General features: G+C 43.6%; 1 protein-coding gene and 2 long non-coding RNA genes across 4 annotated transcripts in view; 1 reads left to right on the top strand and 2 right to left on the bottom strand.

Annotated features, from left to right (window-relative positions):
- Positions 1-23,462, bottom strand: part of LOC308476583 — a 141,388-nt gene extending 117,926 nt beyond the window's left edge. The window contains exon 1 of the long non-coding RNA XR_013985979.1: positions 23,331-23,462. This is a non-coding gene — a long non-coding RNA (uncharacterized lncRNA). The remainder of the gene's footprint in view (positions 1-23,330) is intronic.
- On the bottom strand, positions 122-22,422 carry LOC308476531 (uncharacterized protein). Of its 2 annotated transcripts, XM_081004221.1 has the most exons (6): positions 21,176-22,422; positions 14,862-14,886; positions 11,385-11,427; positions 2,487-2,539; positions 2,356-2,414; positions 122-593 (listed from the first exon to the last, which is right to left on the bottom strand). In XM_081004221.1, the coding sequence occupies exons 1-5, from the start codon at positions 21,604-21,606 to the stop codon at positions 2,373-2,375; spliced, it is 594 nt and encodes a 197-aa protein (XP_080860347.1). In that variant the 5' UTR covers positions 21,607-22,422; the 3' UTR covers positions 122-593; positions 2,356-2,372. The 2 variants fall into 2 exon arrangements, 1 of the variants encoding a protein (XP_080860347.1); XR_013985924.1 differs by lacking the exons at positions 122-593; positions 2,356-2,414; positions 2,487-2,539; positions 11,385-11,427 and adding an exon at positions 13,269-13,636 and having other exon boundaries at positions 21,176-21,263.
- Positions 21,449-27,930, top strand: LOC308476557. The gene is made up of 3 exons (XR_013985953.1): positions 21,449-21,583; positions 25,757-25,964; positions 27,916-27,930. It is a non-coding gene; the product is annotated as an uncharacterized lncRNA (long non-coding RNA).
- Positions 27,931-27,975: the final 45 nt, after the last annotated feature.

The following is a 27,975-nucleotide window of genomic DNA, read 5'->3' as shown; positions in this document are numbered from 1 at the left end:
GAACAGGCACAGGAAACATTCGGCCCTCCAGATGTTTTGGCCTACAACTCCCATGGTCCCTAGCTAACAGGGCCAGTGGTCAGGGATGATGGGAATTGTAGTCCAAAACATCTGGTGGGCCGAAGGATGCTGTCAGGTGTTGTTGTGGTTGCTTGAGAGTAACCAGGAAGGACTCCAACCTATGTTTTACAGGCTTTATTTTGGTGCAAACTATTTACAGTGAAGAGCCCCAAAGCTCATGTCTGGCTCAATCGCTAGCAGAATCTGGGAGTGGTCTTTTTTTGTACCTCCCCCAACATAAAAGTTTCATTACCCCCAACCGTTTCCATCCCTCCCTGTGCCTCAGACTACTGTGCAGGATGGGTGATGGCAAGGGCGTGCTTCCCTCCTCTCCGGCTTGCTCAGGTGCGGTGTTAAGGCTCTTACTAGCATCCTCTGGTCCTTGCACCTCTTCTCCACTGGAGGTGGGGCTTTCCTCCTCCCCGGAAGAGGAACTGCTTTGCAAGATTTTCGGAGGCTCCCTGTAACACAACTGCCCTTCTGTTTCTCGCCTCTGAGCCGATGGCAGTTCCCTGACAGATGCCTATGCCTGCCTTAGAACAACCAAAGTAATAACTACTAACAGATCCAGAACACTGAGATAAAACAGAAACAACCAGTGCTACCCACATACAAAGATTTGTGTAGCAGCCACATTCTGCTGCTATTCTGTTCATCTTAATCTGGACAAAAAAGGTGAGGCAAAACGACACGTTCTCCCTCCTCAAATATTGTCATATGTGACAACACTGAAGGAAGTGAGACAAACTCACAGCAGGAAGTGGCAGGGCTCTTTTAAAAACAACATTTTGAAAACAACAACCCAGGCAGTGCGCAAGGTAAGGTGATGCAACAAAGGAATTTCCACACTTGGAAACTCATCCAAAGACTGAATGTGGTCATGTTGCACAAGAGTTGGCTTTTGGGAACCGTGCCTAAATTGGAAGAGAGTTGGTTTAAACTTTTGTAATGCTTTTAGCAGCCTGACTGGCTGGATTATAACTGAAATTTTTGGGGAATGTTTGTCCTAGTGCAATCAAGAGTTTGGATTAGTTGCTTAGTCATCTGCTCCTTTAACCAATAAACCTCCTGAAAATTTAAGGACACACACTTGTTTGTTTTCAGAGGTTACTTTTTGACTCTGGTGTGATATTGTAACAGGGAATAAAAGGAATATTCAAGGTAGCCCATATGTATGTATGTTTAGTAATACACACAGATTTACTTACATGCAATCAATTGTGTGAACAGTTGAAAGACAGAGGAAGTACCTGTCAGGGAACTGCCATTGGAGCTAGAGGCGGATGGAAGGCTCCAAAGGGATGCAGGAGAGGGTCCCAGTAGGGAGAGAGGCAGCCCATCTGCTGGGGAAGGAAATCAGCGTAACACCAGTGGAGAAGGGGGGCAGGTGGGGGAATCGGGGAGGAGGCTCCAAGACTCTTCGCTGGAGACCAGCGGAGAGAGTACAGGTACTCCGCTGCCCACACCCTCCCTGCGCAGAAGACTTCCGCGCAGGGAGAGTAGGAGGAGACTTGGCGTCAAACAACTTTTATGCTGGAAAAGGTTTAAGAAACTCTCACTGACGGATTCTGCCAGCGACTGAGACAGTCACGATGCTGGAGGCTGCTCAGTCAGAAAGGGTTAACCAGGTAACCTAGCCAGGAGTGGCGGCAACTTACGCATGAGCAACCCCTAAACCCATTACAGTACCAAATGAAAATTCTGAGAAGAAGAGTTTGGATTTGATATCCCACTTTATCACTACCCGAAGGAGTCTCAAAGCGGCTAACATTCTCCTTTCCCTTCCTCCCCCACAACAAACACTCTGTGAGGTGAGTGGGGCTGAGAGACTTCAGAGAAGTGTGACTAGCCCAAGGTCACCCAGCAGCTGCAGGTGGAAGAGCGGAGACGCGAACCCGGTTCCCCAGATTACGAGTCTATCACTCTTAACCACTACACCAGACTGACTGTTCATTCTGAGAATGTTCAGCATTCTCAGAATGAAAATTCTGAGAATGCTGAACATGGCTGCATTTTGTCTTCGTATGCTTGCTACACTTCAATAGTCCTGGCTAGAGTGATACCTCCCAGTAATCTGTGGCTATGGAATATGATCATTCCTCATTGGGTCATTGCAGGTTTCTGCCCCTCCTTAGAGTCTCCCCCACAAAAAAAAAAAAAGATGTACTAAAGGTGTGCATATACAAAACCAGGAGTTTTCCCAAGTCAACTGATGCCTTCTTTTTATGTTTGGAAAAAGAGGGAATGAAGAATTTGCAATGGAGGAAATGAACGTAGAAGTCTAATTTCCATTACCTGTAGGCAAACCGATTTCAGGTTGTTTTCTCACATTTCATGCAGAGGCAACAATTTTCCTGCGTCACACAGCAAGCTGTTGTGATATTTATAATGCCACTGTCCCCCCCCCCCCATGTTGCATCCTTTACCTTAATCTCTTTTTCCACCTGCTTCAATGAATGGACTATTGAAAGTGCGCCATCTGTGGCAAAGATAAGAGATGCAAAGAATTTGTAGCAGGTGGTAATTACAAGGCTCTGTGATAATCATGGCACCGTCTGTCTTGTTGAAGCCAAGACAATCTCCTGCCTACACTTGGAGATAACAGATCCAGCTTGGGCACTGAGGCTGTCAATAAAGCAAAGAATTCATAATTGTGTTGTGGGTTGATAATCAAAGGTGACATAGAAGAAAGCTATGATGGGGTGAATTCTCATTTTGTTGGAGGCAGGAATGGCTCTCAAAACTCATTACCAGTTCAGATTCACACACGGATTTGAGCGGTTGGAAAATTTAAAAACTGCTCACATAGAATGGATTTTGTGAATGCCAGTGATATGATATTATAATTGCTATATTAATTACTTTTCTCCTGAAAATATTCAAAGTGATGTACAATAAAAAAAATGAAAGAGGTTCAAATGAGAAAGATGCAGGTGGTTTGGAAAGGATCAAAGGGAAACCAGCACAGCAAAGTAAAATTAAACCTCTGTATAAAACCAGAGTGTAGACAGGTGCAAAGCCCAGCTCTCTGCTGCAAGGAGCTTAGAATGTAAATAAAGGTGGGAGCAGGGGTGTAGAAAACATTAAAATCTCCTAAACTGACATCACAGCCACACTATACATTTAAAGCACTATTATACTGCTTTAGCTCTTGTTGAGCATGCTGGGAACTGTAGTTTGCTACGGGCGCTGGGGACTTCAGCTCTGTAGGGTTAGCACCCTGAGCAAACTACAGTTCCCAGCATTCTCCATGGCTGTTAAAGCGGAATGATAGTGCTTTAAATGTATGGTGTGAACATGATTTATGTTCCAAAAACAGCTTGGGAATTTAACTCAGAGACATGCCACTTAAAGGCATGATCGATTGATAGTTGTGTTAAACCACCAATTTTATTTTATTTTAAAAACAAGACTAGAGATTTTGAATTACGCCCATCCAATATCATGCTTTTAAAGAAGTGCCAGTTGGGAAGGCTATGTGTGCAAGATTCCTGGGCCAGGACACAATGTTTTTCATATTCCCCTTAGAAGCCCTGACAACTTCCCTCCTATTTTGTATCTGCAAGAATCTCTGTAAGAGATTACAAAGGAAGGAAGGAAGGAAGGAAGGAAAGGAAAGGAGGAGGGGGAGGCTCAGAACACTATGTGAAAGTTAAGAAGGAGAGAACGTCTTGAGGTAAGAGGTGAACCTGCTTGAACCTTCTGTCTCCCAAAGGACCAACACCTTAGATAGGGTCATCCCAGCACAGCACAGCTTACAAAAATGTGTCTTCCTTTGGTTCAGCCAGGTAAAAAGAGCCACACTTTGTCTGGTATTTCAATGCTTGGCTACCTCAAATCAAACGTCATTCCAGAGGTATGACTATGACTTGCTAGTATTTGGAATAATGGCTCTAGCCGGTCCATCAATTTGCATATCAGGATGATCTTACAGGTACTCCTAAAATGTGCTTGGCCAGAGTACAGCATTTTCCTCCTGTCAGGAGGGGGGAGACCACCACCCTTACTGACATCCCATGCCAACATTCTTTACATGGTGAGAATGTTCACAGTATCACTGAAGTAAAGTATAAATTCATGAATCCGCTAGCTTGGAAAGATTTGTTAAAGGATAATGCAAATTAATGGAGGATAGGTCTAGCTAGGGATGACAGTTCTCTGTTTCTCATGACAATCTGTGACATTTCAGTGCAAATATCTCCCTTTATAATGTTGCTGTTGTTTAGTCGTTTAGTCGTGTCTGACTCTTCGTGACCCCATGGACCAGAGCACGCCAGGCACTCCTGTCTTCCACTGCCTCCCGCAGCTTGGTCAAACTCATATTCGTAGCTTTGAGAACACTGTCCAACCATCTCGTCCTCTGTCGTCTCCTTCTCCTTGTGCCCTCCATCTTTCCCAACATCAGGGTCTTTTCCAGGGAGTCTCTCTTCTCATGAGGTGGCCAAAGTATTGGAGCCTCAGCTTCACGATCTGTCCTTCCAGTGAGCACTCAGGGCTGATTTCCTTAAGAATGGATAGGTTTGATCTTCTTACAGTCCATGGGACTCTCAAGAATCTCCTCCAGCACCATAATTCAGAAGCATCAATTCTTTGGCAATCAGCCTTCTTTATGGTCCAGCTCACAATAAGTAGGTTCAAGTGATTTGAATTTGTCCCCTATCCCTAGATAAGGGTTTCCCAAACTTGGGTCTTCAGCTGTTTTTGGACCACAACTCCCATCATCGCTAGCTAGCAGGACCAGTGGATGGTGGGAATTATCGTCCAAAAACAGGTGGAGACACAAGTTTGGAAAATTTTGACCTAGATGTAGCTGCAGCACATTTCCTTTATAAAATAGCTGAAACATACAAAGGTGTTTTTTTTAAAACAACAACAACTCAGAACCTGAGATGTCACCTAAAACATGTATTTTAGAGAAATAAGAAGTTCAATTTCACAGCCTCCCAACATTCTCAGATTTCACTGTTTCGATTTTCATTTGAGAATAATTACCCCACTTTTCCTCAAAAAGACTTCCAGGTAGCTAAACAATGAGAACTGAAAACCACAAAATATAGACATGAAGCTCAGGGAGCCGTTCTATGGGCAGCACAATCACCACACTCATAAAGTACGTAACACTCGAGCATTCAAAGCATTTGGCAAAGATTATTTCAGCAGTCCTTACAACAGGTCTGTAATGGTAATAGTCAACATGGTTACCCCCATTTTGCAGGTGTGGCATCGAGGTTGGGAGAGAGCAGTTTCATGACAGAGAAATAATTTGAACCAGGAACTTCCTGTTTCACAGCCCCTATGTTTAATCACTAAGTGAGGCTTTAGGGATGGGCAAATCTGTTGTGTTCGGTTTCTCCCAGTTTCTAATTTTTCCAGTCTTATATTCACTTCTCCATATTTCCACATCAAAGTTCATCAGCAGCTTATTGCCTTCTTCTCTCTCTTCCTGTCTGAATTTCCCCCAAATATAATGCAATTCGGAAAGCTAGTTTTATGAATATTTGCATTTTTATACATGTTTCACCATGGTATATGTATTTTTGGTACACGTTACTTGGTTGAAGAGCTGCACTGCAAAATTCAGAGAAGTGTGAATTTTGAATGGCAGCTTATGTATTTTTTCAGAAAGTGTGAAAGAAGCAGGTTCACCTCCAGATGAGAACCAAATTGAATTTCTCCTCCATCCTTAGTAAGGGATCAAAGCCATTTTGAACTAAAAATAAACCAAGGCACCAGAACGAGCTCATTTCAAAGCCTGTTGATTCAATTGCTGCCTTAAACCTGAAATTTGATTAGGCACTTGTCTAAAATGCAACCTCCCTCTCCAGAAAAGAAAAGAAAGGAAAGGAAAGGAAAGGAAAGGAAAGGAAAGGAAAAGAAAGGAAAAAGAAAAGAAGCTCCCTCTGATTTTTTCTGTGGGTTGGTGCCTTAGTCCTTCCCCTATATCAATTTTCAGTAAATAAAATAAAATAATAAAAATCTCCAAATTGCGTCACACTACCATGTGGTTGAGGGAGTTCCCCCTTTTTTAATATGGAACTTGGCCGCCTCCATTTTTATAGAATAAATCAATTGATTGTTTTTCTGTGTGTGCTTTACCAGAACAAGTTATGACGGATGCAGCCCAGAGTAACCTCCTCCACCAACATACCAAACTTTAAAAAATAAAAAAATCTTAACCTATCAGGTGTCTTGACAATTAGTCCTTTGTTTGAACTGGAAAATACTTTCATAACAGAATCTGGAGAAGGAATTTGGGAGGCTTTCAGCTCACAGTGTTTGCGAACTCAAAAGTTGTTGATCTTGTTGCTTTTGTTTCTAAGATTAATATACCTAAATTGTTACAGAGATCATATACTCTGTTTCCCCCCCTCTGCACCCCCATTTCCAGTTCTTGCATGTGGTTGCCATTAACACATTTATAAATGCCTTTGCGGTGCTGTTGCATTTTCACATAATATTAAAATCCTCACAAAAGCGCTTTGCAAGATCATGTAGAATTTGATCTACAATCTAATTAAGCTAAATCCTATGTTTCCTCAATATTACAGCTAGCATTCAAGCTGAAGTGCACCTAGAGCCTAGACACGCTTACTTGGAAGCAAATCTCGTTGAATTTGGTGGGATTTATCTTCAGTGAGTATGCTTAGGGTGGAATTATTAGGCTGGATCTACATAGCCGGTGGCAGATCTTTGTGAAAGGACACAGCTCAGTGGCAGAGCGCATATTTTTGCATGCAAGAGGTGCTAGGTTCAGCATCTCCAGGTAGGGATGGAAAGGATTGCTGCCTGAAATCCCAGAAAGCTGCTGTCAATCAGTTAGAGTCAACAGCCAGAAGGTGGGAGTGGAATGTCCTGCTTGCTGCTTTTATTCCAAGTTTTGGTCATGTGTGTGCTGCGCCATGTGGGCAAACAGCTGTGGGGAAGAGGTTTGAGGCGTTGAGGTGGGGAAGGTTTCAGCAGGGCAAGCCGAAGTGGTACAGTCCACTCAGTTACCTCCGGATTCTACCGCCTACTGCAGGAGCTGGCAAACCTTTTGGGCTGGCAGGACCATTTTGAGAAAGTGCCACCTATTTTGAGAAAGTGTACAAAAGGGGGCATTAGCCCCACCCCCACCCCAAATTGATTTGAGTCTGGATTAGAGTTGTATGTTTCTCAAGTCAACCTGGATTGTGTAGGGGTAAACCTGGGGCCGTGGATCAGATTGGTGGGGGGCGGGGAGCTGCGATTTCTTCTTCTTCTTCTTCTTCTTCTTCTTCTTCTTCTTCTTCTTCTTCTTCTTCTTCTTCTTCCCTCTCTCTTTTGGGGTGCTTATTCAAAGATGGGATCATGCCATCTCTGTACTATCTGAAATGGTACAGTCTAAGAACAACACTTGACTTTGCTGATAGTTGATTTTACTTCAAAATACGTGGGTTTAGGATTGTCCTCAATGGAGTTAGCAGATTGCTGTATAAATGAATAGAAAACCTCTCACACATCTGGACTATATCTATGAGAACTATTACCATAAATCTACACTGGACCACCTTCTGTGCTTGCTACTCCCTGCTTAAATTGCAGCAACTAAAACTAACCTGTTTACCAAAGAGCATTTCTTAAATTACACATTAAAAAAATTATAATAAGGAAATTGGTAGCTGAGCTTTCTTTTCTCTTCCGCTTGCAGCTTTTATATTGTTGTATATACAATCCTACACACGTCTACACAAAATGCAAGCCCCGCCGAGATCAGCGGGACTTACTCCCAAGTAAGTCTGCGTAGGACGAGGTCTTAAATTGTTCAGCAAAGGTCGAAAAAGACACCTCTTTTGCATTTCAAGGGTCCATGTGCCCTGAATTGGATGCCCTGCAATATGCATGTTGGGTGCGCGTAACACATTAGCGAGCAATAAATCTTCCCTCTCTAATTCATTTCTGCCATGCAGATCAGATTATGAAAGGTTAAACCATTAGACAAATGCTAATGCACCCTGATGCCTGGAGCTTGTCCAAAAGGACCTGCAGCAGCTGTCAGCCTAATTAAGCCAGATGTGTGTTAAGTATAAATGGACCTCCCAGGAGGAACAATAACAGACTTCAGGTCCTTAGAGAATTTAAAGTACCAGGCGGTATAATGTTTCTGAAGGGAACATCATTCCAGCCTCTCAATTTTTTCTCCTCATTAGCACCATCTTGATTCTATTCTATCGATACTCAATTGGGGAGGCGGGGAGAAAGGAGAGGGGTGTGTCTCACGTCAGACCAGGAAAGGGCGGTACAAGCACCCATTCTCAGCTTATCCACTCGATTGTGACGTTTACTCTCATCACCACTCCCTCGATTCGTTTAACGCCTCTGCTTTCACTGTGTAGCTTGTTAAAGAAAAAAAGCAAGACCTTTAAGCGATGCCAACTCTGCCACCCCCAAACCCTGTAAGAGTCTGTGTAAACCATAAAGCAGTAAAGAGAATGTTAATAAGCCCTTTTTTATGATTAACAGCCGCAGAACAGGGAAATATTCAATAATTATGGGCATGGAATGTGCAATAAGATGAAATGAGAGAGAGAGAGAGAGAGAGAGAGAGAGAGAGAGAGCGCCATTACAGAAAATGCTTTACTAGCTGTAAATTAATTCAAATTGTAAGGATTTTTGGAACTTGGGTGCTGTTGTTTTGTTTTTTAAAGGAAAAAACCAAAAACAGTGTGCCAATTCTTAGAATGAGAAGAAGCTCCCATTACTGCCAATGGAAGCTTTTTAAAAGCCTGATTAATGCAGGCATGTGATATTTTCAGGGGAGGGGTGTAACTGGGGAGGCAACTGCTAACCCTTCCCTCCCTATGCGTTGCAACCTCTCTGCTGTAAATTACCCCCCTCCTGTGCAACAATTGGGCTTGAAAAAGCCTAACATATCCAATATGCGGTTGAGCACCTGCTCTCATCATTCCAGTTACATCACGGCCACAGGAACCAGGGTTGCCAACTGACCATGGGGAAAGCAGCCCAGTTTGCCCGTCTGCCTTTAGCGGCGGCTTTGATGAGCAGAAATCGGGGGGTGAAGGTTTCCTGAGCATGTAGAGATAAACACAATCAGCCACAGATGTCTGCATAGCAAGCTGGGCCTTAGGGGCCTGTTCAACTGTTGATGGCCCTAAAAGAAATTCATTGAAAGGGGAAATGTGTTATGCATCATAGAGGAATAACCGGACTCAGAGAGCAATCCAGGACAGCGCAAGCGCCACATTCTCTTATGGGGGCTGAATACCAGTGGTGAACATGGCTAGGGGCAAAAAGTGCAATGTATGTGACTCTTCCCTTTGGAGAGGAAGAAGAAGAAAAGTTTGGATTTGATATCCCGCCTTTCACTCCCCTTAAGGAGTCTCAAAGCGGCTAACAATCTCCTTTCCCTTCCTCCCCCACAACAAACACTCTGTGAGGTGAGTGGGGCTGAGAGACTTCAAGAAGTGTGACTGGCCCAAGGTCACCCAGCCGCTGCATGTGGAGGAGCGGAGACGCGAACCCGGTTCTCCAGATTACGAGACTACCGCTCTTAACCACTACACCACACTGGCTCTACAGGAGGCTACATACACCATACAGAGGTTTCTTAAAAACACCTCTCTTCATCCAGGCGAGCAAGAAGCATTATAACAGTTCAGGCCAAGCAAAACCACACAAGGAGAGAGTGGAATGGGATTGGTGAGAGGTGTGGCCTGGTGAGAGTCCTGAGGGCCGGAAAGGGAAGCCTAGAGGGCCACATTTGGCCTACGGGTCTGATGGTCCCCACTCCTGCCACAAGTAAGCCCCATTGCATTCCAGAGGGATTATTATTACTAAGCAAGTGCAACCTGAACCATCTAATGTAAATCTGCTCTGGAGATTTGGGAGAAGCCCAGGAACAGATTTTGGGGTCACAGAGGTTTAGGGAAGTACCAGTGCATAGCTAAAACTCCTTGTACCGGTGGAACTGTTTAGTTGGCTATGTCCCTATATTTTTATAACAAGATTGAAGTTTTTAGTTCTGTCAGTTCTGTGAAGGCACTTGCATTCCAAACCTTCATTTCAAAGTCAAGCTAATTCTTCTAGACAGATTGCCTTCTGGAAATGGAGCAATAGAATCTAGGATTCTCTCTCTCTCTCTCTCTCTCTCTCTCTCTCTCTCTCTCACACACACACACACACACACAATGCCAGGGCCTCTGTGACTTTAACAGAAATTCAACAGGTGCCAACTTTTCCTGGCACTGAGATACAGAGATGGGTAAAGTTGCAGCTGTTGAAACTTTTTTTTTCTGCTGCAAAGCCGTTAAAATGTTTTTCATTTATACATTCCTCATGTCTTACATTAATGGCAACTCTATCCACACACTCAACATTTGGAGAATGCAAAATCTTGTCAGAGATTTTGGCTGAGTGGTGTGAAACCTGTCCAAAGCAAATTTTGAGAAGAAATGCATGGAAAACAACTATTCCACCCCCAAATTGGAGAATGCCTTCTATTTCTGAGCAAACCCCAAATCTTCCAGTTTTATAACCACAGAACTTCAGAGTAAACCTATGTGGACAACAGTGACATTCTGAAATTTGTCAGAACTGTCTGCCACTCTCCAAATTAAATCTCGGGGGTCCGATTCCTTTTTCTGTTGGTACGTGCATTTGGGGAATGAGTCACTTAGGGCTTTACAAACTATTGTGAGCCGCATCCTCAGTGTGTCAGGTGAGCCGTTCTGCTGTGCTCGTCACCATTGTCACAGTGTGCTCCGCTTACCTGAACACTACTAGCTCCTGAAGTCAATACATACTGAACATTTGTTTCTATATGTGTATAAGTTTATGGATTGATTAATTGTGCAGCTGACAGTTTTGTGAGATGTGTAGCCCAGCTTTCCATCAGCATGCACAAGGCAGCTAACAAAAGTACGACTGAGCAAAACAAAAATTCAGCACAAATTTATAGCAAACATAAGACTTGTTTTGGTCAAGTGCAGAGTATGGGTTTTTGATAAAATCTGTGGATTTTTGTATTTTATTGCACCCTGGAAACTGAGCATAGGAATTAATGATTTAATGTATTAGTTTCCAAACACATATTTTTCCAGTGAGGCCCTGGTTTAACTGAAGAAGGGCTGGGCATTTGAAGAACTTTTAAAAGGAAATATGTGGACTATATATATCCACAGAATCTAAAATTTTAGATTAGGATTTTCTCCTGCCCCCAGAAGTATCCATAAAATTGCTGTCTTTCTTCATAATAAGAAGTATGTCTCTAAATGCTGGTTTTAAACTCCTGTACTCTTCAGAAATTTTAGTGTGCGAAAGTTTAACCGTGTTTGTTTACTTTCACTTACCAGCTGTATGAACTCTGCGTGTCTGGAGGTCTAAGGGGCTGTTCTGGAAGAGAGACATTTTCATTTGCTAGTGCATTAAGTAAAACATTATGATATCAAATATAATAATAAGAATTTCTTTGAATAAATAGCCCGTAAGTAAAGGAAGCAAGTCAAGAAGTCATGTTGGAATAATAATTTTATTGCTTCGCCGATTGCACAAATGCAATGCCGATCGTATTTCTGAATCACAAATGTATAAACAGTGTTTTTCCCTACTAAATGTCAAGTGCAAAGTGTTGGGTTACAACCTAAGCAATGTAATTGCTTTATGACACACAGCTGTTTCTGCAGTTTGAGGGCAACAGCTCACCACAGGAGGGTTTTTGAGCAGACACTACTGGTGACAACAAAGGATGGACCTTGACATGTGGGTTTCAATACACTGATGAATTGATGTGAAGCTGCCTTATCTTGATCGATCCTTGAAGCCTAGCTGCATAGTGGGAGATTTCAGGACAGACAAAAAGAAGTAACTGCTTCCCCCAGAGCTCTTGTTCAGTGGTAGAGCACCTGCTTTGCATGTAGAAGACCCCAAGTTCCTCCAAATAGGGTTGGGAGAGTCCTTAGTCTGAAATCCTGGAGAGCAGGATGGAGCAATGGTGTTAGTTCAGATGTTGGTCAGCACACAAGAAGCAGAGATGGTCAGTGTACAACTCCGCAACCCTCCTGGCAGGACTTGCCCTGGAAGAACAGTTGCCAGGATTGACGGTCTCCACCTTCCACCCCTTTTAAGGCTCCTCCTCTGCCAGATGTTTTGCAAGCAGCCTCAAACTTCACTTGGGCACCTGTAATCTCTGTTCCGCTCTATGGACCCTTTGTGTCCTTGGAGACAAGGGGAAAGGGAGATTGTCGCAGAAGGAGAGGCAGGTTCCCGGGGTCCTTCTGCAGCCTCTGCCCCCTTCTCTGCCTCAGCCTCTGAGTCTGAATGGCTCCCTGTCACCAGCTTACCTTGCTCACAAAAGCCTGTTGCCCCTTCAGCATCCAGCCCTTTCTCCCACCCTTCTCCCTGTGACCTCTCCTCGGTGTCCCACCACCATATGGGGCCTCACAAAACCCAACAGTAATAAATTAAAAAGCCACCCATTTGACTGTTCATGATGCCTCGAATCAGCTGCTTCACTCTAATGATAGAGCCAGATCTGCCTAGAATCTTTCACTTAATGTCTGTCACATCTTTTCCCTTCTGTTTCCTTCAGTTCTTCACAACCACCCGTCTTTATTCACCTGTTGCTGATTTTCCTAACATGCGACATGATTTCATCTATTAATCATATGCATTTAAACAGCCCCAAACTCCACATGTAAAGAACTCTACTTGCCTGTTTTTTTGTTTTTGTTTTTTAAGGGATGAAAAATAAACCCGCATTCTCCGCTGTAGCCACAGAACTCCTGTTGAAGCTGCTTGAGTAATTGATGGCATAAGTAGGTCTGCTGAGTTGATATTAGAATAATGCTTGGATAAATAAACGGAACGTTTTGGTGCTTTGTAATCAAAACTAAACCCTGCACTACAGGAAAATAGAGAGTCAAAAGGTTCTTGAAGGCCGAAGACAGACAAGTTTTGCTTTCATGGTATGTAATCTAATATCCTTCCCCAAAGCTCAACAATAACTATATGTTTGCTTAACCATTTCACCAGGGCCTCTGTTTCCTCTGTGACAGGGATGTCCTGGTCATGGCAACCTGGAGGAATTTTGAGGAAACAAGGTGCTTGCTCCTAACACCCCGCCCCCCCCATCCAAAGTGGGATGGAGGATTAGCCTTTGTTCAAATAAGAAAGAGAATTTATTTGCACAAGCAAGCCTCTCAAGAGCACTTTACTTTGAGGAATGTCATTCACTGTAGCCTCAAAGTGATCTCTCCTTTACATGAGTCCCCACCCCTCCTTTGCGTTCTGCGAGGGGATTTCTGTGTCACCAGGAACAAAGACTTGTGCAAGTAGGGATAGGGAGGGGCCAGACATTCATGGGTGTTCATCGCTCAGCGAGCGCAACATCATATGAAACAGCAATTACAAGTCACGCAGCATGGCTGGATTTTCTGATCCACCGACCAATCGCTTTCAACAGCATTCAGCTGGGAGGGAGAGAGGTTTGAGGAATTCAGACTTCGTAAATTATGGTACAAGCTGACTAAATCTGGATGTCCTGATCAGGCCTTGTTCGTCTGTTGGTTTTCAGGGTTCCCCAATATTCTGATGCAGCTCGCAGCTTGAAAGATGTATCAAAATACATTTTTAAATGCATATTTCGAGAGAAAACACATTTAAAAATATGTATTTAAATATGTTTGTGTGTTTCTATGTAGTTTTTTTTTAAAAAAAGAAATGTTTGTTTGCTCTTACCACCCTCAAAGTAGTGTTTCTTTCTGAAAGACAGTGGGAGACCACCCCAGGGGTTACACTTGTGTGTAGCGTATACGTATTGCCTTAGCTGCAATATGTGCGTAATAATATTGATGTATCTTTCAGGGCTGCTGTGCAGATTACAGAAAGAAAGTGCACACGAAATGCTTTGACCACCTTATTGCTATATAAAAATGCTAATGTTGATACTAATTGTTATTAGGAAAGTCATTCCAAAAGTTGCAACTGCTCGGATACCTCCAGACAGACAGTACTCATGAGAGGGATTCTAGCGCATACCGTCACGTCAGGTTTGTGCAATGAAAGCAGATTCAAGCACTCTGTCCCTCTAAGTGCAACAAGTCCACTTTTTAAAAAAAAGATCAACAGGAATATGCATTGAAAAGTGTGGGATGAATGGATGAATAACTGGAAAGTGTATAAACACCCCATGAACAAATCAGGATGAATGATCATGGTCATAGAACCACCCTGCAAAAAAAAGGGGAATGACTGCTCCAGAAAGACTGTCCAGTGAAGTTGTCCTGTTGGCGCATTGACATCCGCCTGCACAATGGGGCTTCCTCTTTCCATGCCCCCACCTCCCACTCCCCAATTTGTTCTGGATTCTCCCCAACCCTCTGGAGCACACGGGGGAGAGGAAGTCCAGTTGAGCAGGTGGACGATTTCATTGGCTCCAACCCATAGTCTAACAACCCCATAAGCTTTGTGGAAGCAAGCCAGACTGAATGCTAAATAAACAGTCTGATGGAGATGCTACAAATGCTCACTAAAAATTATGATGTAAAGGTGGATGATGGGGTGGGGAAAATTGCACCTCCCACCTATGTATGATTTAGAGCAGTGGTTCTCAACCTGTGGGTCCCCAGATGTTGTTGGACTACAACTCCCATCATCCCTGAGCTCTGACCTTGCTAGCTAGCGGTGGTGGGAGTTGTAGTTTAACAACATCTGGGGACCCACAGGTAGAGAAAGGCTGATTTAGAGCATTTGCTTTTCCATGGCCCCCGGACAGTGCCCTATGGAAACACACTTTCACAGAAGCAAGTGTATGGGGAGAAGAAATGTACCTGCATTTCTGCTTTTCGTTGCTTCCTGTAATATGCAAAAAAAGAGAGATCTCATCATCAACACAGCAGGAAGATACATGACATCCGGGTTCATGTGGAGCAGATGTGCATTAACCCCAAGGGAGATCTGCAAGTCCTCCCTCCCTTTCCATGTAACACAACAGGTGGTGGCAGTGCTGTTTTTCTTAAAAAAAAAAAAAAAGTTTAGGGGTACTCTCATTTTGACTCAAGAAAATCACCATTTTATAGTTCAAATCGGGGGAAATAAATAGAGTAAATGGACAAAAGTACAAAGATTCGCAAAATGTTTAGGGGTATGCGTACCCCTGCGTCCCCCCCAGAAAAAAAGCACTGGGTGGTGGAAAGCAGAGCCATGAGCACACATTTGCATCTTGCTGTTCTTGCAGGGTACAAAACCATCCCAAGTCACACAATGACCTGGTTCAGACATAACAACAAACCATGGGAGGACTGGACCTCAGTGCGTATTTTGTATATTACAGAAGGTCTCAGGTTCAATATCTGTCATCTTCAGGTAAGGCTGGGAAATGTCCATGTCTGAAGACATAGAGAGCAGGTCTGAGTCAATTTAGATGATGCTTAAGTTACATGGGACCAATGGCATTAACTTGATATAAGGAAACTTCCTATAATACATTCTTTTTAAAATTTATTTATGCATTTTTTCATATACATTTTTCATCCTATCATGGTCTCTGTATAAACTTCTCAACCTAGCTTTCCTTGACATCCTATTGTATTTTTTGTTGGCTTGCTGCATTTCCCTTTATTATTTATTCTGTTCTCCTTCCATTCATATTCCTTTTGTTTTATCTACTGCTGTTCATAGAGTCAGCCTTTCAAGTTGTTCGCCCCCCCCCCCCCCCATGTTCCATTCCTATTCCACACACGTCCCTATTCCTATTTAGGAGTAAAGCACATGTATTAAGTCATAATCATAGAATCATATCATAGAATCATAGAGTTGGAAGAGACCACAAGGGCCATCGAGTCCAACCCCCTGCCAAGCAGGAAACACCATCAGAGCACTCCCGACATATGGTTGTCAAGCCTCTGCTTAAAGACCTCCAAAGAAGGAGACTCCACCACACTCCTTGGCAGCAAATTCCACTGTTGAACAGCTCTTACTGTCAGGAAGTTCTTCCTAATGTTTAGGTGGAATCTTCTTTCTTGTAGTTTGGATCCATTGCTCCGTGTCCGCTTCTCCGGAGCAGCAGAAAACAACCTTTCTCCCTCCTCTATGTGACATCCTTTTATATATTTGAACATGGCTATCATATCACCCCTTAACCTCCTCTTCTCCAGGTTAAACATGCCCAGCTCCCTTAGCCGTTCCTCATAAGGCATCGTTTCCAGGCCTTTGACCATTTTGGTTGCCCTCCTCTGGACACGTTCCAGTTTGTCAGTGTCCTTCTTGAACTGTGGTGCCCAGAACTGGACACAGTACTCCAGGTGAGGTCTGACCAGAGCAGAATACAGTGGCACTATTACTTCCCTTGATCTAGATGCTATACTCCTATTGATGCAGCCCAGAATTGCATTGGCTTTTTTAGCTGCCGCGTCACACTGTTGGCTCATGTCGAGTTTGTGGTCAACCAAGACTCCTAGATCCTTTTCACATGTACTGCTCTCAAGCCAGGTGTCCCCCATCTTGTATTTGTGCCTCTCATTTTTTTTGCCCAAGTGCAATACTTTACATTTCTCCCTGTTAAAATTCATCTTGTTTGTTTTGGCCCAGTTCTCTAATCTGTCAAGGTCGTTTTGAAGTGTGATCCTGTCCTCTGGGGTGTTAGCCACCCCTCCCAGTTTGGTGTCATCTGCAAATTTGATCAGGATGCCCTTGAGTCCATCATCCAAGTCGTTGATAAAGATGTTGAATAAGACCGGGCCCAAGACAGAACCCTGTGGCACCCCACTAGTCACTCTTCTCCAGGATGAAGAGGAACCATTGATGAGCACCCTTTGGGTTCGGTCAGTCAGCCAGTTACAAATCTACTGAGTGGTAGCATAGTCAAGACCGCATTTCACCAGCTTCTTTACAAGAATATCATGGGGCACCTTGTCAAATGCCTTGCTGAAATCAAGGTAGGCTACATCCACTGCGTTCCCTTCATCTACCAAGTGATTCTCTTAAGTGATCCAAGAAAATAAAGATAAAGATAAAGATAGGTAAAGGGGCTCTTTCATTCACCATCACCAAGCCCGACAAGATCACTTAAACATAATAAGGGTGATTAGTGTCCTTGAGTTTAGGAGAACCTTGAATGGATGGGCCAGATTAGTGGTGTTTGGGTGCAGAAGATGCCTGATCTGGTTATAGCGCTGGTATTCCAGGTGGAACGGTGCAGACCCCATCTGGCTCAAACACAGATTTTATGGTGACGGCTATGTACACATGGCTATGTATACAGCCTTGGCCCAGTATACCTGAAGGAGCGTCTCCACCCCCATTGTTCAGTCCAGATACTGAAGTCCAGCTCCGAGGGCCTTCTGGCGGTTCCCTCCATGAGAGAAGTGAGGATACAGGGAACAAGGCAGAGGGCCTTCTTGGTAGTGGTGCTTGCCCTGTGGAACGCCCTTCCATCAGAAGTCAAGGAAATAAACAACTATCTGACTTTTAGAAGACATCTGAGGGCAGCCTTGTTTAAGGAAGTTTTAAATGTTTGACGTTTTATTGTGCTTTTAATTTTCTGTTGGGAGCCGCCCATAGTGGCTGGGGAAACCCAGCCAGATGGGCGGGGTATAAATAATCAATTATTATTATAATATTACTATTACACAGCTCTGAAAGCTGGCTTGTAAGAACATACATGCAACACCTGCTTACAGACTGGTAGAACAGATTGTAAATCCATTTGTAGGAATCTTTACGCTGCATTTCATCCTCACCTTTCTTCCATCTTCGCAATCCAAGGGGGAATACATCAGGTCTCCCAACCAGACACTGGCCAGCCCCGGGATCTGCTTAGCTTCAGCAAGTTGGCTGCATTATGTGCCCTTAGACCACACCCCAGGATTATGCAGGGAGTGGTACAAGCTGGCATGGATTTGTCCCGAACAAATCTTGCCAGATTAATCATTCTCATCCATTCAGTATATACTAGCTTAGTAGACTGTAGGAATGATATACAATTTATCTTGATTTCAGCAAAGCATCTGACAGAGTTTCCCATTATATTTTAGTTAGCACCCTGGTTAATTATGGGCTAGATAATAATACTAGATATGGCTAGTAATACTAATGGCTAGATAATAAACAGCTGGCTGGAAAAACATACTTCAAGAGTGCTCATAAATGGCTTCTCATAAGATTGGAGGGGAGGATTTTAGTGGAGTGTCCCAGGGCTCTGGTATTGGGTCTGGTACTCTTCAAATTCTTATCAAAGACTTAGACGGACATAGGGAGGGAATCTTTATCAAATCTGTGAATGACACAAAACTAGGAGGGATACCTAACACACAGGAAAACAATCAAAATAACCTTGACATAACTGAAAACTTGATTGAAACAGGAAAAAAAATGAAATTCATCAGAGGCAAATGCAAAGTTATGGATGTAGGCAATTTCTTAAAAATAAGAATGCACTGGGCATTCTGTACAATCCCATGGCTATTTGCAAATTGTTTGCCGTTATTTAACCTGCATTTCTTTGTTATTGTTTAGCTGTTAAGTTGTTGATATTATCTAGTATTGCAGTACTATATGTGAAATGGATTCCTGAATTTTGTTATACTTGGAGTTGTTATATAGGATGATAATGTGACTTCTGTTGTATATTTGAGTAGTAAAGCACCTTGAGTACTGTAATGCAGAATGTTATACAAATTGAAAATGAGCTGAAAACAAGCTGAACTGCACAGTACGGGTTTTGAAACAGATCTTGGAATAGTAGTTGAACCTAGGCTGAACACAAGTGGTACAGCTGCAGAAAATGTGAATGTGATTTTAGGTTGCATGATTAATAGAACCATGGTTTTGAAGTCGTGAGAACTAACCAACCCCATTATCCTACACTAGTCAGAACTCATCTGAACTAGCCCAGTTCTGGGCACCACATTTTCCGCAGGTTGTTGGGAAATTTGCTCAGAGGAGGCCACTGATGAGAGTCAAGGGAAAGCAAGTGCCTTGAGGAAAGGCTGAAGGAACTAAGAGTGTTCATCTTGAAGAAGAGAAAACAGAGGGCCCTTGTCACTTACAGGCAAGGTTGTAACAGAGAAGAGGGCAAGGACTCTGCTGCCCCAGATCTAATGGACTTAAGTTACAGGAAGATAGTTTTTGGTTGAGCATGAGGAAAAACATCTCAATGGTAAGAACAGTTTGATAATGGAACCAATTACATAGTGGGGCGTTGAGCTCTTCCTCTCTCCAGGTCTTCAAGCAGAGGTCAGACATACATCGGTTGAGGATATGCCAGGTCTGGATCTCCTACACTGAGTAGGGGATTGAAAGGTGGGACGTCCAATAGCAAAGTCTTATGATTCTATGCTTGCATCTGGAGGCTCTTATCTAGCAAGAGATACAAACATAGAACCCAGCTTGTATATTCACATGGCTCCTCTCTAGGAACATGGGAAGCCGCCTTAGATCAAGCCAGGCCAATGGTCCATCTAGTTCAGTACAGTCTGCACTGATTGGCAGCAGCTCTCCAGGGCTTCAGGCAAGGAATCATTCCCAACCCTACCTGAAGAAGCCAAGGACTGAATCTGGGACCTTCTACATGCAAATCTGATGCTCTACCACTGAGTTGTTCAGAACAGTTAGGTACAACCCATAGAGACCTTCTCCATGCAAACTTCCTTGAAATTTGTGAGAGCTACACAAGAGAAGTCTCTTGCGTACTCTTCTGGCTGATAATTTTGCAGACTGTTTGAGTATGACTGCTTTAATGATTGCAATAACATTTTATGAACATTAATGCATCTGTTTATTTGGATTTTATACAGTAACAGGGTGGGATTGCCCACTGCCTCCCTAAAGGACTGACATCCCACCCTGTTTAATGTTAACTTGCCATATTGGTGCTGCTCACATTTGTTTTCACATGTTAAGTGTTCAGATTCGTCTGACACCTCATTACTTTGGAGCAAAAGGCACACAATTAACTCAAAATGACATTTTCTTATAGTTGCCCTCCAATGACCTCTTCCTGCAAGATGTTTGCAAGCAAAGATACATATCACAGCCAGTGGTCATAGACCAGGATAAATATTTTCTGCTGTGCGAAGACTGTCTGGCAGCTTACCAAGAATTTTGCATAGGAATGCGGCTGGGTTAGAGATCCTAAGCTAATAAATTTCAGCCAACAGACTGAAACATCCCATTTTAGTACTGTGGCTAATCCTAGCGACCCACCCCTCTGCCTACACACTCACACAATTTTAATCTTAATTATGCTAACAGGGACATCTTCAAAGTGGCTGCTTCTAGGGGACATGATCCCAAGTTACCATTTTGTAAGTAAAGTCATCAGGTTGTCTCCAATGATAGCCATACTCAGAGAAGTCCTATTGACAGGTATGGATGTGACTCACTTAGGTCCAGGGACACTTAGTGTCTACTCTGAGTGAAAATTCAGCTGGATGCAACTCATCATCATTATACCTCTAAAGGGCAGTGGACTTTTGAACCTGGTGCAGTTGCAAATGGAGACAGGTGTGGTGGGTGAAGTGAGGCTCACCTGACCTTTTGACAGCTGAGGTGAGCACCTATGCTATAACCATTCTAGGGGCTTTTGGCTGGTACAGGATTCCTACAGGTTTTTCACAATCTAATCTAGGATGTCAAAATGTTGACAGTAAGGTGTTGCAAACTTACACTTCTTTCTAACATATTAGGAGTTTGCTGCTATAGTAGTAGTAGTAGTAATAATAATAATAATACCAGCATGAGTTTGACCAAACTGAGGGAGGCAGTGGAAGACAGGAGTGCCTGGCATGCTCTGGTCCATGGCGTCACAAAGAGTTGGACACGACTAAATGACTAAATGACTAAACAACAACAAATAATAATAATAATAATAATAATACAGCAAATGCCTAATATGTTAGAAAGAAATGTAATAATAAAAAATTGTTGTTGTTGTTTCTTGGCCCAGCTACTCTGGGCAGCAATGTATTGTTACAGATCTGAGGTAACAGCGTTTGGAGGTGCAAGGGCACCCATCAATGCTAGAATTAGTGAATGTTATAAATTAATACATGGTGGAATTTAGATAATATTTGGAGTCTTGAAGTGAAGATGCCAGACCAGTGAAAAATACAGGCTAAGCTTCTTTTCAGCATCAGGACCTCACCTCAGATAGAACTCGTTAAGAATGATGAAAAGTGCTGGAAGTAAGTCACTAACCCAACAGTGGAAACCATCAGGCAGGCAGGAGGTCCTGCCAGTGAGGGGAGGAGGTTCCCAAGGCGATGAGGGAAATGATGTCACACAGGGAAAGCCATTGTCCTTTAAAAAAAAAAATAGAGGTCTGGATAACAGGGGTGGTGGTGGTGGTGAGCAGACAGATGGGGAGGTGATGCTTTGAGCAGGGGTTCTTGGAAAGGAGAAAGGTAAATGAGGAGTAGCCCATGAGCTGCTGTGAAGGCCAGAACCATCTTGGCAGGCTGGGAGAGAGGCACAGAGATGTCTGAGAATCCAGTGCTGGGCTCCTCCAGAGATGTGAACGCTGTGAAATCGCCCTCCATTGAAAGCATCTGGTGTAAGTATGGGTAAATAAATCATATTTCAAAGACACTGCAGACTCTGCCTTGCTTCATTTTCCCAAATGGAACATGGACCCTGGTTGAGTGCCAAAAGCTCTTGGGATCTCATGCACCCGTAACACAGTGTTTCTATACTTGCCCCTGCCAGTACATGGAATGGAAATTTCAGCTGAGAATAAGGTTCTTTCAGGTTAAGGACTCTTCTGACCTCTCTGCTAACTCTGGGTTGCCAGGTTTCAAGTGCACTGAGCCAGGGGTAGTGATAAATATTCAGTAGTAGATGGCAATGGAAAGTCGGCTTCTTTTCATGTTTTGCTTGGTTTAGGAGCTTGGAAAGCTCGCTTTGTAATTCCTTCCAGGTAATAACATTCTTATTTTATCTCTTCCCAGCTTCTTGAGAGGGTCATTTGATTCAAATTATAAGCATTCTGCAGAGAATTCAAATCTCAGAGAGGGAGAGAGACCCGTGTTTCCAAGCTCTTGCTGAAATGCTCTCCACACTTACGCAAGCTTTAAATCTTCTGGATTCTCAGCAGACTAATGTGTGTAACTGTATGCACCATCACAGCCCTTGGATAGGATAATATGCTTGAAATGCTGGCACAGGTCTCTGTGCCAAGCACTTGATCCTGCTCTGACATACCTGATGCATGTACTTGCCACTTCTGAGATCACAAATGTTGTTGTTTAGTCGTTTAGTCGTGTCCGACTCTTCGTGACCCCATGGACCAGAGCACACCAGGCACTTCTGTCTTCCACTGCCTCCTGCAGTTTGGTCAAACTCATGCTGGTAGCTTCAAGAACACTGTCCAACCATCTCGTCCTCCCCTTCTCCTTGTGCCCTCCATCTCTCCCAACATCAGGGTCTTTTCCAGGAAGTCTTCTCTTCTCATGAGGTGGCCAAAGTATTGGAGCCTCAGCTTCAGGATCTGTCCTTCCAGTGAGCACTCAGGGCTGATTTCCTTCAGAATGGAGAGGTTTGATCTTCTTGCAGTCCATGGGACTCTCAAGAGTCTCCTCCAGCACCATAATTCAAAAGCATCAACTCTTTGGCGATCAGCCTTCTTTATGGTCCAGCTCTCACTTCCATACATCACTACTGGGAAAACCATAGCTTTAACTATACGGACCTTTGTTGGCAAGGTAGATCACAAATAAGAACAATCTAAAAGGGTTTGCTGAGTTCACATTAATGCTCATTTATGAAGGTATGTGTCCTTGCTTCTGAGCCTCTGGGGAAGGGCTGCAACTCAGTGGTTGAGCATCTCCATTCCATGGAGAAGGTCCCAGGTTCAATCCTGGGCCTCTCCAGGTAGGGCTGGGAAAGACTCCCTTCCTGAAATCTGGGAGAGCTGCTGCCAGTCCGTGTAGACAACACTGAGCTAGATGGACCTATGGTCAATATAAGGCAGCTTCCTGTGTTCCCATGTTGCAAGTTCTTATATTTTCCAGTGGTGCAGTGGAAGAGAAACGCAGGGAAGTGCTGCGTCAGAGCAGGAGCAATGACCTCCTCCATCAAAGTGACTGATGGACCTTCTGGCAAGGGAATGAAGGGATAATGAAGCTTTTGAGTTTTGCAGCTTGTAGCCGTTTAGCATAGATGAAGTCAGAGAATGAGGAAAATAATCCAGCAGAGCCAGTGTGGTGTAGTGGTTAAGAGCGGTGGACTCGTAATCTGGGGAACCGGGTTCGCGTCTCCGCTCCTCCACATGCAGCTGCTGGGTGACCTTGGGCTAGTCACACTTCTCTGAAGTCTCTCAGCCCCACTCACCTCACAGAGTGTTTGTTGTGGGGGAGGAAGGGAAAGGAGATTGTTAGCCGCTTTGAGACTCCTTCAGGTAGTGATAAAGCAGGATATCAAATCCAAACTCCTCCTCTTCCTCCTCCTCCTCCTCCTCTTCTTCTTCTTCTTCTTCTTCTTCTTTCCCTTGATGGGGTTTGCTACTTCATGCTACCAGTTTAATGCTCACACTTCTCAGCAATATGGTTTGCATTTTTATTATTTATTATTATTAAAAGGTGCAAGTGGCATTTTAGCCGGATGCAGGTCTTTTGTTAAAGCTCAATGTGTTTTCCAAGTAAATCTATGCAGTCAGGAGTAAGCACCATTGAGTTTAATGAAGCTTACTTCCAGGAAACCATGCACAGGATTGCAGTCACACTGTAAGCAATAGTAAAACTTGAAATTTTGCATTTAATCTAGCTAGGAAGTTAAAGGAACACACAGGCTGTATAGGTTGTCATGATGAGCTCCTGCACTTCAAAGATTACCACTATGCCATTGATATATATGGGGCACATGACATGTTCAGCGGATGCAGATATATAAAGTGTGGAAATGATTTTGCATCTTACAATTCTTAGGAATCTGAGACAGAGTGAAATTCCCAGCTGTCAGGAGGGCATCTCTCAGTAGCTTCCATTGATGGAAGAATTTGATTAGCTTCTCAACCTGCAGCATTAGCACATGCCCTGGGCAGGTGTGCAGCTGAATGCATGCTGAATACTTATGCTTGTGATGCCTATTGGTCAGTGATGCTTTCCAAAAGTTTTCAGAGTACAGTGGTACCTCGGGGTAAGTACTTAATTCATTCTGGAGGTCTATTCTTAACCTGAAACTGTTCTTAACCTGAAACACCACTCTAGCTAATGGGGTCTCCTGCTGCCGCTGCGCAGCTGGAGCACGATTTCTGTTCTCATCCTGAAGCAAAGTTCTTAACCCGAGGTACTATTTCTGGGTTAGCGGAGTCTGTAACCTGAAGCGTCTGTAACCTGAAGCGTATGTAACCCGAGGTACCACCATACTATCAACTGTAGCCAGCATGGCTAACAGTTGCAGATGATGGAAATTGTAGTCCAGCAAAATCTCGATCACACACATTGACTTGTTGTCGCTTGAGGCTGCAACCTGCTCTGCTATTAAGCCACCATGCCTCCCAGTATTTTATTGCCTTACAGAATCCTCTGGCATGGGTGTAACCAGGATTTTTGTTGGGGGTGGGGGCAGAACCTCAGTTTGCTATGTATTTTTATTGATTTTTATCCCCCTCGCTCCTGGCTACGTCCATGCCCTCTGGGATTACGTTAGTGATTTGTTATAGAAATCAAAAGTACATTCTGTGGCGTTTGGCCCAGTCAACAGGGGATTCCTCCCCCCCCCCAAAAAACATACACCTTAATGATAAAAAGCAGCATGTGTTTTCAGTCAGATGTATTTTATGGCGTGCTGTAAAATTTACCCACCGCAGTTCTGCATTGTGTCACAGACAATAATGGAGCTGCCTTTTACAATGTCGTTGTATTTCATTTTTGGATGTATACAGTAAAGGGCTGCCATGGCCACATTCAAGTGACATCTTTAAACCATTGCACAGAACTGAGTGCCGTATTTTTCCGTCTATAAGATGCCCCCATGTATAAGACGCCCCTATTTTGGGGACTCAGATTTAAGAAAATGTGGGGAGGTGGCCCTGTGTATAAGACTCCCCCTAATTTTTGACGTTATTTTTAAAGGGGAAAAAACCTAGTCTTATACACCGAAAAATATGGTAATTCATGTATTTTTTTCATGGAGAAAGTTTCATCCTTTAAACCAGGGGTGACCAATGGCCAGGGATGGTGGGCGTTGTCAGAAGTGAGACCAGTGGGGAGGGGAGCTTGTGGCAGCTGGAGGGGGAGGCACGACTCTTCACCAGCCTGAATCATCTCTGCCTCTTGGCCTCCCTCCCCCAACTTTGGCTTCTGCCTCTGATTTTGCCTCTCTGCTACAGACTCTCCCAGCTCACTAAGCCCTGTTACCTGTGCTGCTTCTGCCCCCTCCTCCTCCCAGTCTTCTTCCCCTTCTTCCTCTAACCACTCATCAATGTCCCACCACCATTCCCTCAGCTTTCAGCCTTCTTTCATTGGAGGTTCCTCAGCCGGTTCCTCCCACCACTCCTCTGCATCCAACCAGTCCATGACAGGCATTTTAGTTCAGTGACATCTGGAGGGCTATATTTTTCCCATGCCCGTTTTAAGCATTTAACGATAGGATTGAATTTGTGCTTGGTTCCGTGGCAAGCATAAGGTCCCTGCGTCTACAGGACATGGATGACTTCATCATACAAACTGTCCTTACAGGCAAAGACATCCTGGGAAGTTTAAAGGGCTCTCTTAATCTTCCCTTCCAGGACAGAGGAAGCCTCTATACACCAAATTCACAGGAACAAACCCATGAAAGGAGACCCTGCAAAGGAACATGTCAGATTTGCAGCCTGAGATAATCTGAAAGATGAACGTCTATCTCATTTAGGGTGGCAACCTATGCATTGTTGATGAAAAGGAAATGCAACACACACATTAAAAAAAACCCAAAAACTGGGCAAAAAGAGGACACAGGTTTGCATAAGATTTGCATATGAAAATGTATATGAACCGATGCAAATTTAGAAATCATTACTATTTTTTTTTAAAAAATAGAAATACATCTCACAGCAGTGTGGAAGACTCTCCAGGTGACTTGTATACCTGCATAGCTGTCAACTTTCCCCCTTTTTAAAGGGAAATTCCCTTATTCCGAATAGGATTCCTTGCAAGAAAAGGGAAAAGTTGACAGCTATGTATACCTGCTCAGTCTGTTAATGAGCAACCTCAAGGCCCCTGTGCTCCCTTCTTAGGGTTCATTATCTTTAAAACAGCTTGGATTCTTCAGCATTTGAAACAGAGAGCTGTCCTCTGATAGACCTCTATAGTCTGCTCTTTGGAAGATTGTCCACTCTGAATCTGGTCCCCTCTAAAGTAAGACGGTTGGCTGCGTTAGTTCTACCAGCTGTAGCCTTAAAGGGAGAGGGAGCAGGGAGGGGATTAAATCCTGCCTCCCCCATTTCATCTCCTCAATAACTGATAGATTATTTTGCAGTGCCTGCGTACTCTGAGCATTGGATCAGAGGAGCATAACAGAGAGTCATGCTCTTATGAACACCCTGTTCCCCACATTTATCTGCTGCTGAGAGGCTGGAAGCACCGTCACATCAGAAGTTACCTGACTAGTGTGACTTAAGGCTGAAGCTGAGCATCATAAAATGCAGGATGAATACCATAACACACAGGCTCGTACCATCTGCATTTTGAGACAGACAGTCTAAGTTCATGTAAAAAGGAACCGCTTCTTGGACTCAATGTTTCTGATCAATTTTCCTTTGTTTATGTTACCAATGACGGATTATAATGGAACTGCAGATGTGGGTAACATGGGGGGAAAATACATAAAACTTAACATTGATATATTTCCAGCTCCTTGTCAGACGTCAAAGGGATTTTTTGAAAAATGGAGTGAGGAATTTATAGATGCAGTTGCATTTGCAGATATATAAAAAGAATTCCAATCATTTTCAGAATGAAAAGGAACTCATGAAGCTATTGTTTTGAAAAGGAGAAAAGTGTAAGATAGGCAAAGTAGCAAGTTCAGAGGACACATATATGCACTTTTCTGTCTCAGCACAAAATGTTATTTAATATTTAAAAGCAGAGTTCTCACCTTTAGCCACACCATGGTTAATTGTGTCCCTCTGTCCCTTGCATTAAATTTTCACAGCTGCTGCACATTGATCTCAGGTTCTCAGTGAGCTATTCAGCACAACTTCAAGATATTGCTCCTAGTTAATCACTGCTAGTTTAGACCCCATCTATGTAAATGGGATGTTAGAATTTTACTGACCCAGTCACTTTGCACATAATTATATTGGGGCATGCTTGCTATTTCGTTGCCCAGCCACCTAGACTGGAGAGATTCTTTTAAAGCTCTCTGCAGATACAGTGGTACCTCGGGTTAAGTACTTAATTCGTTCCAGAGGTCCGTTCTTAACCTGAAACTGTTCTTAACCTGAAGCACCACTTTAGCTAATGAGGCCTTCCGCTGCCACCGCGCCGGAGCACGATTTCTGTTCTCATCCTGAAGCAAAGTTCTTAACCCGAGGTAATATTTCTGGGTTAGCGGAGTCTGTAACCTGAAGCGTATGTAACCTGAAGCGTATGTAACCTGAGGTACCACTGTAATTTGGCCTTCTCTGCTAACTTGGCTACACCTTCCCATTCCTAACCTCAAATGATTTATGAACAAGTCAGGATGCATTGGTCCTATTCAGAGATGTCCGTCCGGACAAAGTTTGAATATCAAACTGAACCAGGCCATTTAGGAGTTATTCAGACCTCCTCCAAAGTGAAACAGGCCTTGTTCAAAGTGAAGGGGGCTTGCGGACCTTCTGCTATTCCTCAGATGAAAACAGGGACATTTTTCACTCCTCCCCCAACTAACCCTTCTTAACTCCCCCATTTTTGTTCCCCTTCACAGAGCATTTCTTATCAGAAGAAGGGCAAGTGCTGCAACAACCACACCAATGAGACACAACAT

This window comes from Podarcis pityusensis, assembly GCF_964106645.2.
Source record: "Podarcis pityusensis genome assembly, chromosome: 4".
Lineage (NCBI taxonomy): Eukaryota > Metazoa > Chordata > Lepidosauria > Squamata > Lacertidae > Podarcis > Podarcis pityusensis.
The sequence above is the reverse complement of the archived record's forward strand: the minus strand, read 5'-3'. Positions and strand labels throughout refer to the sequence as shown.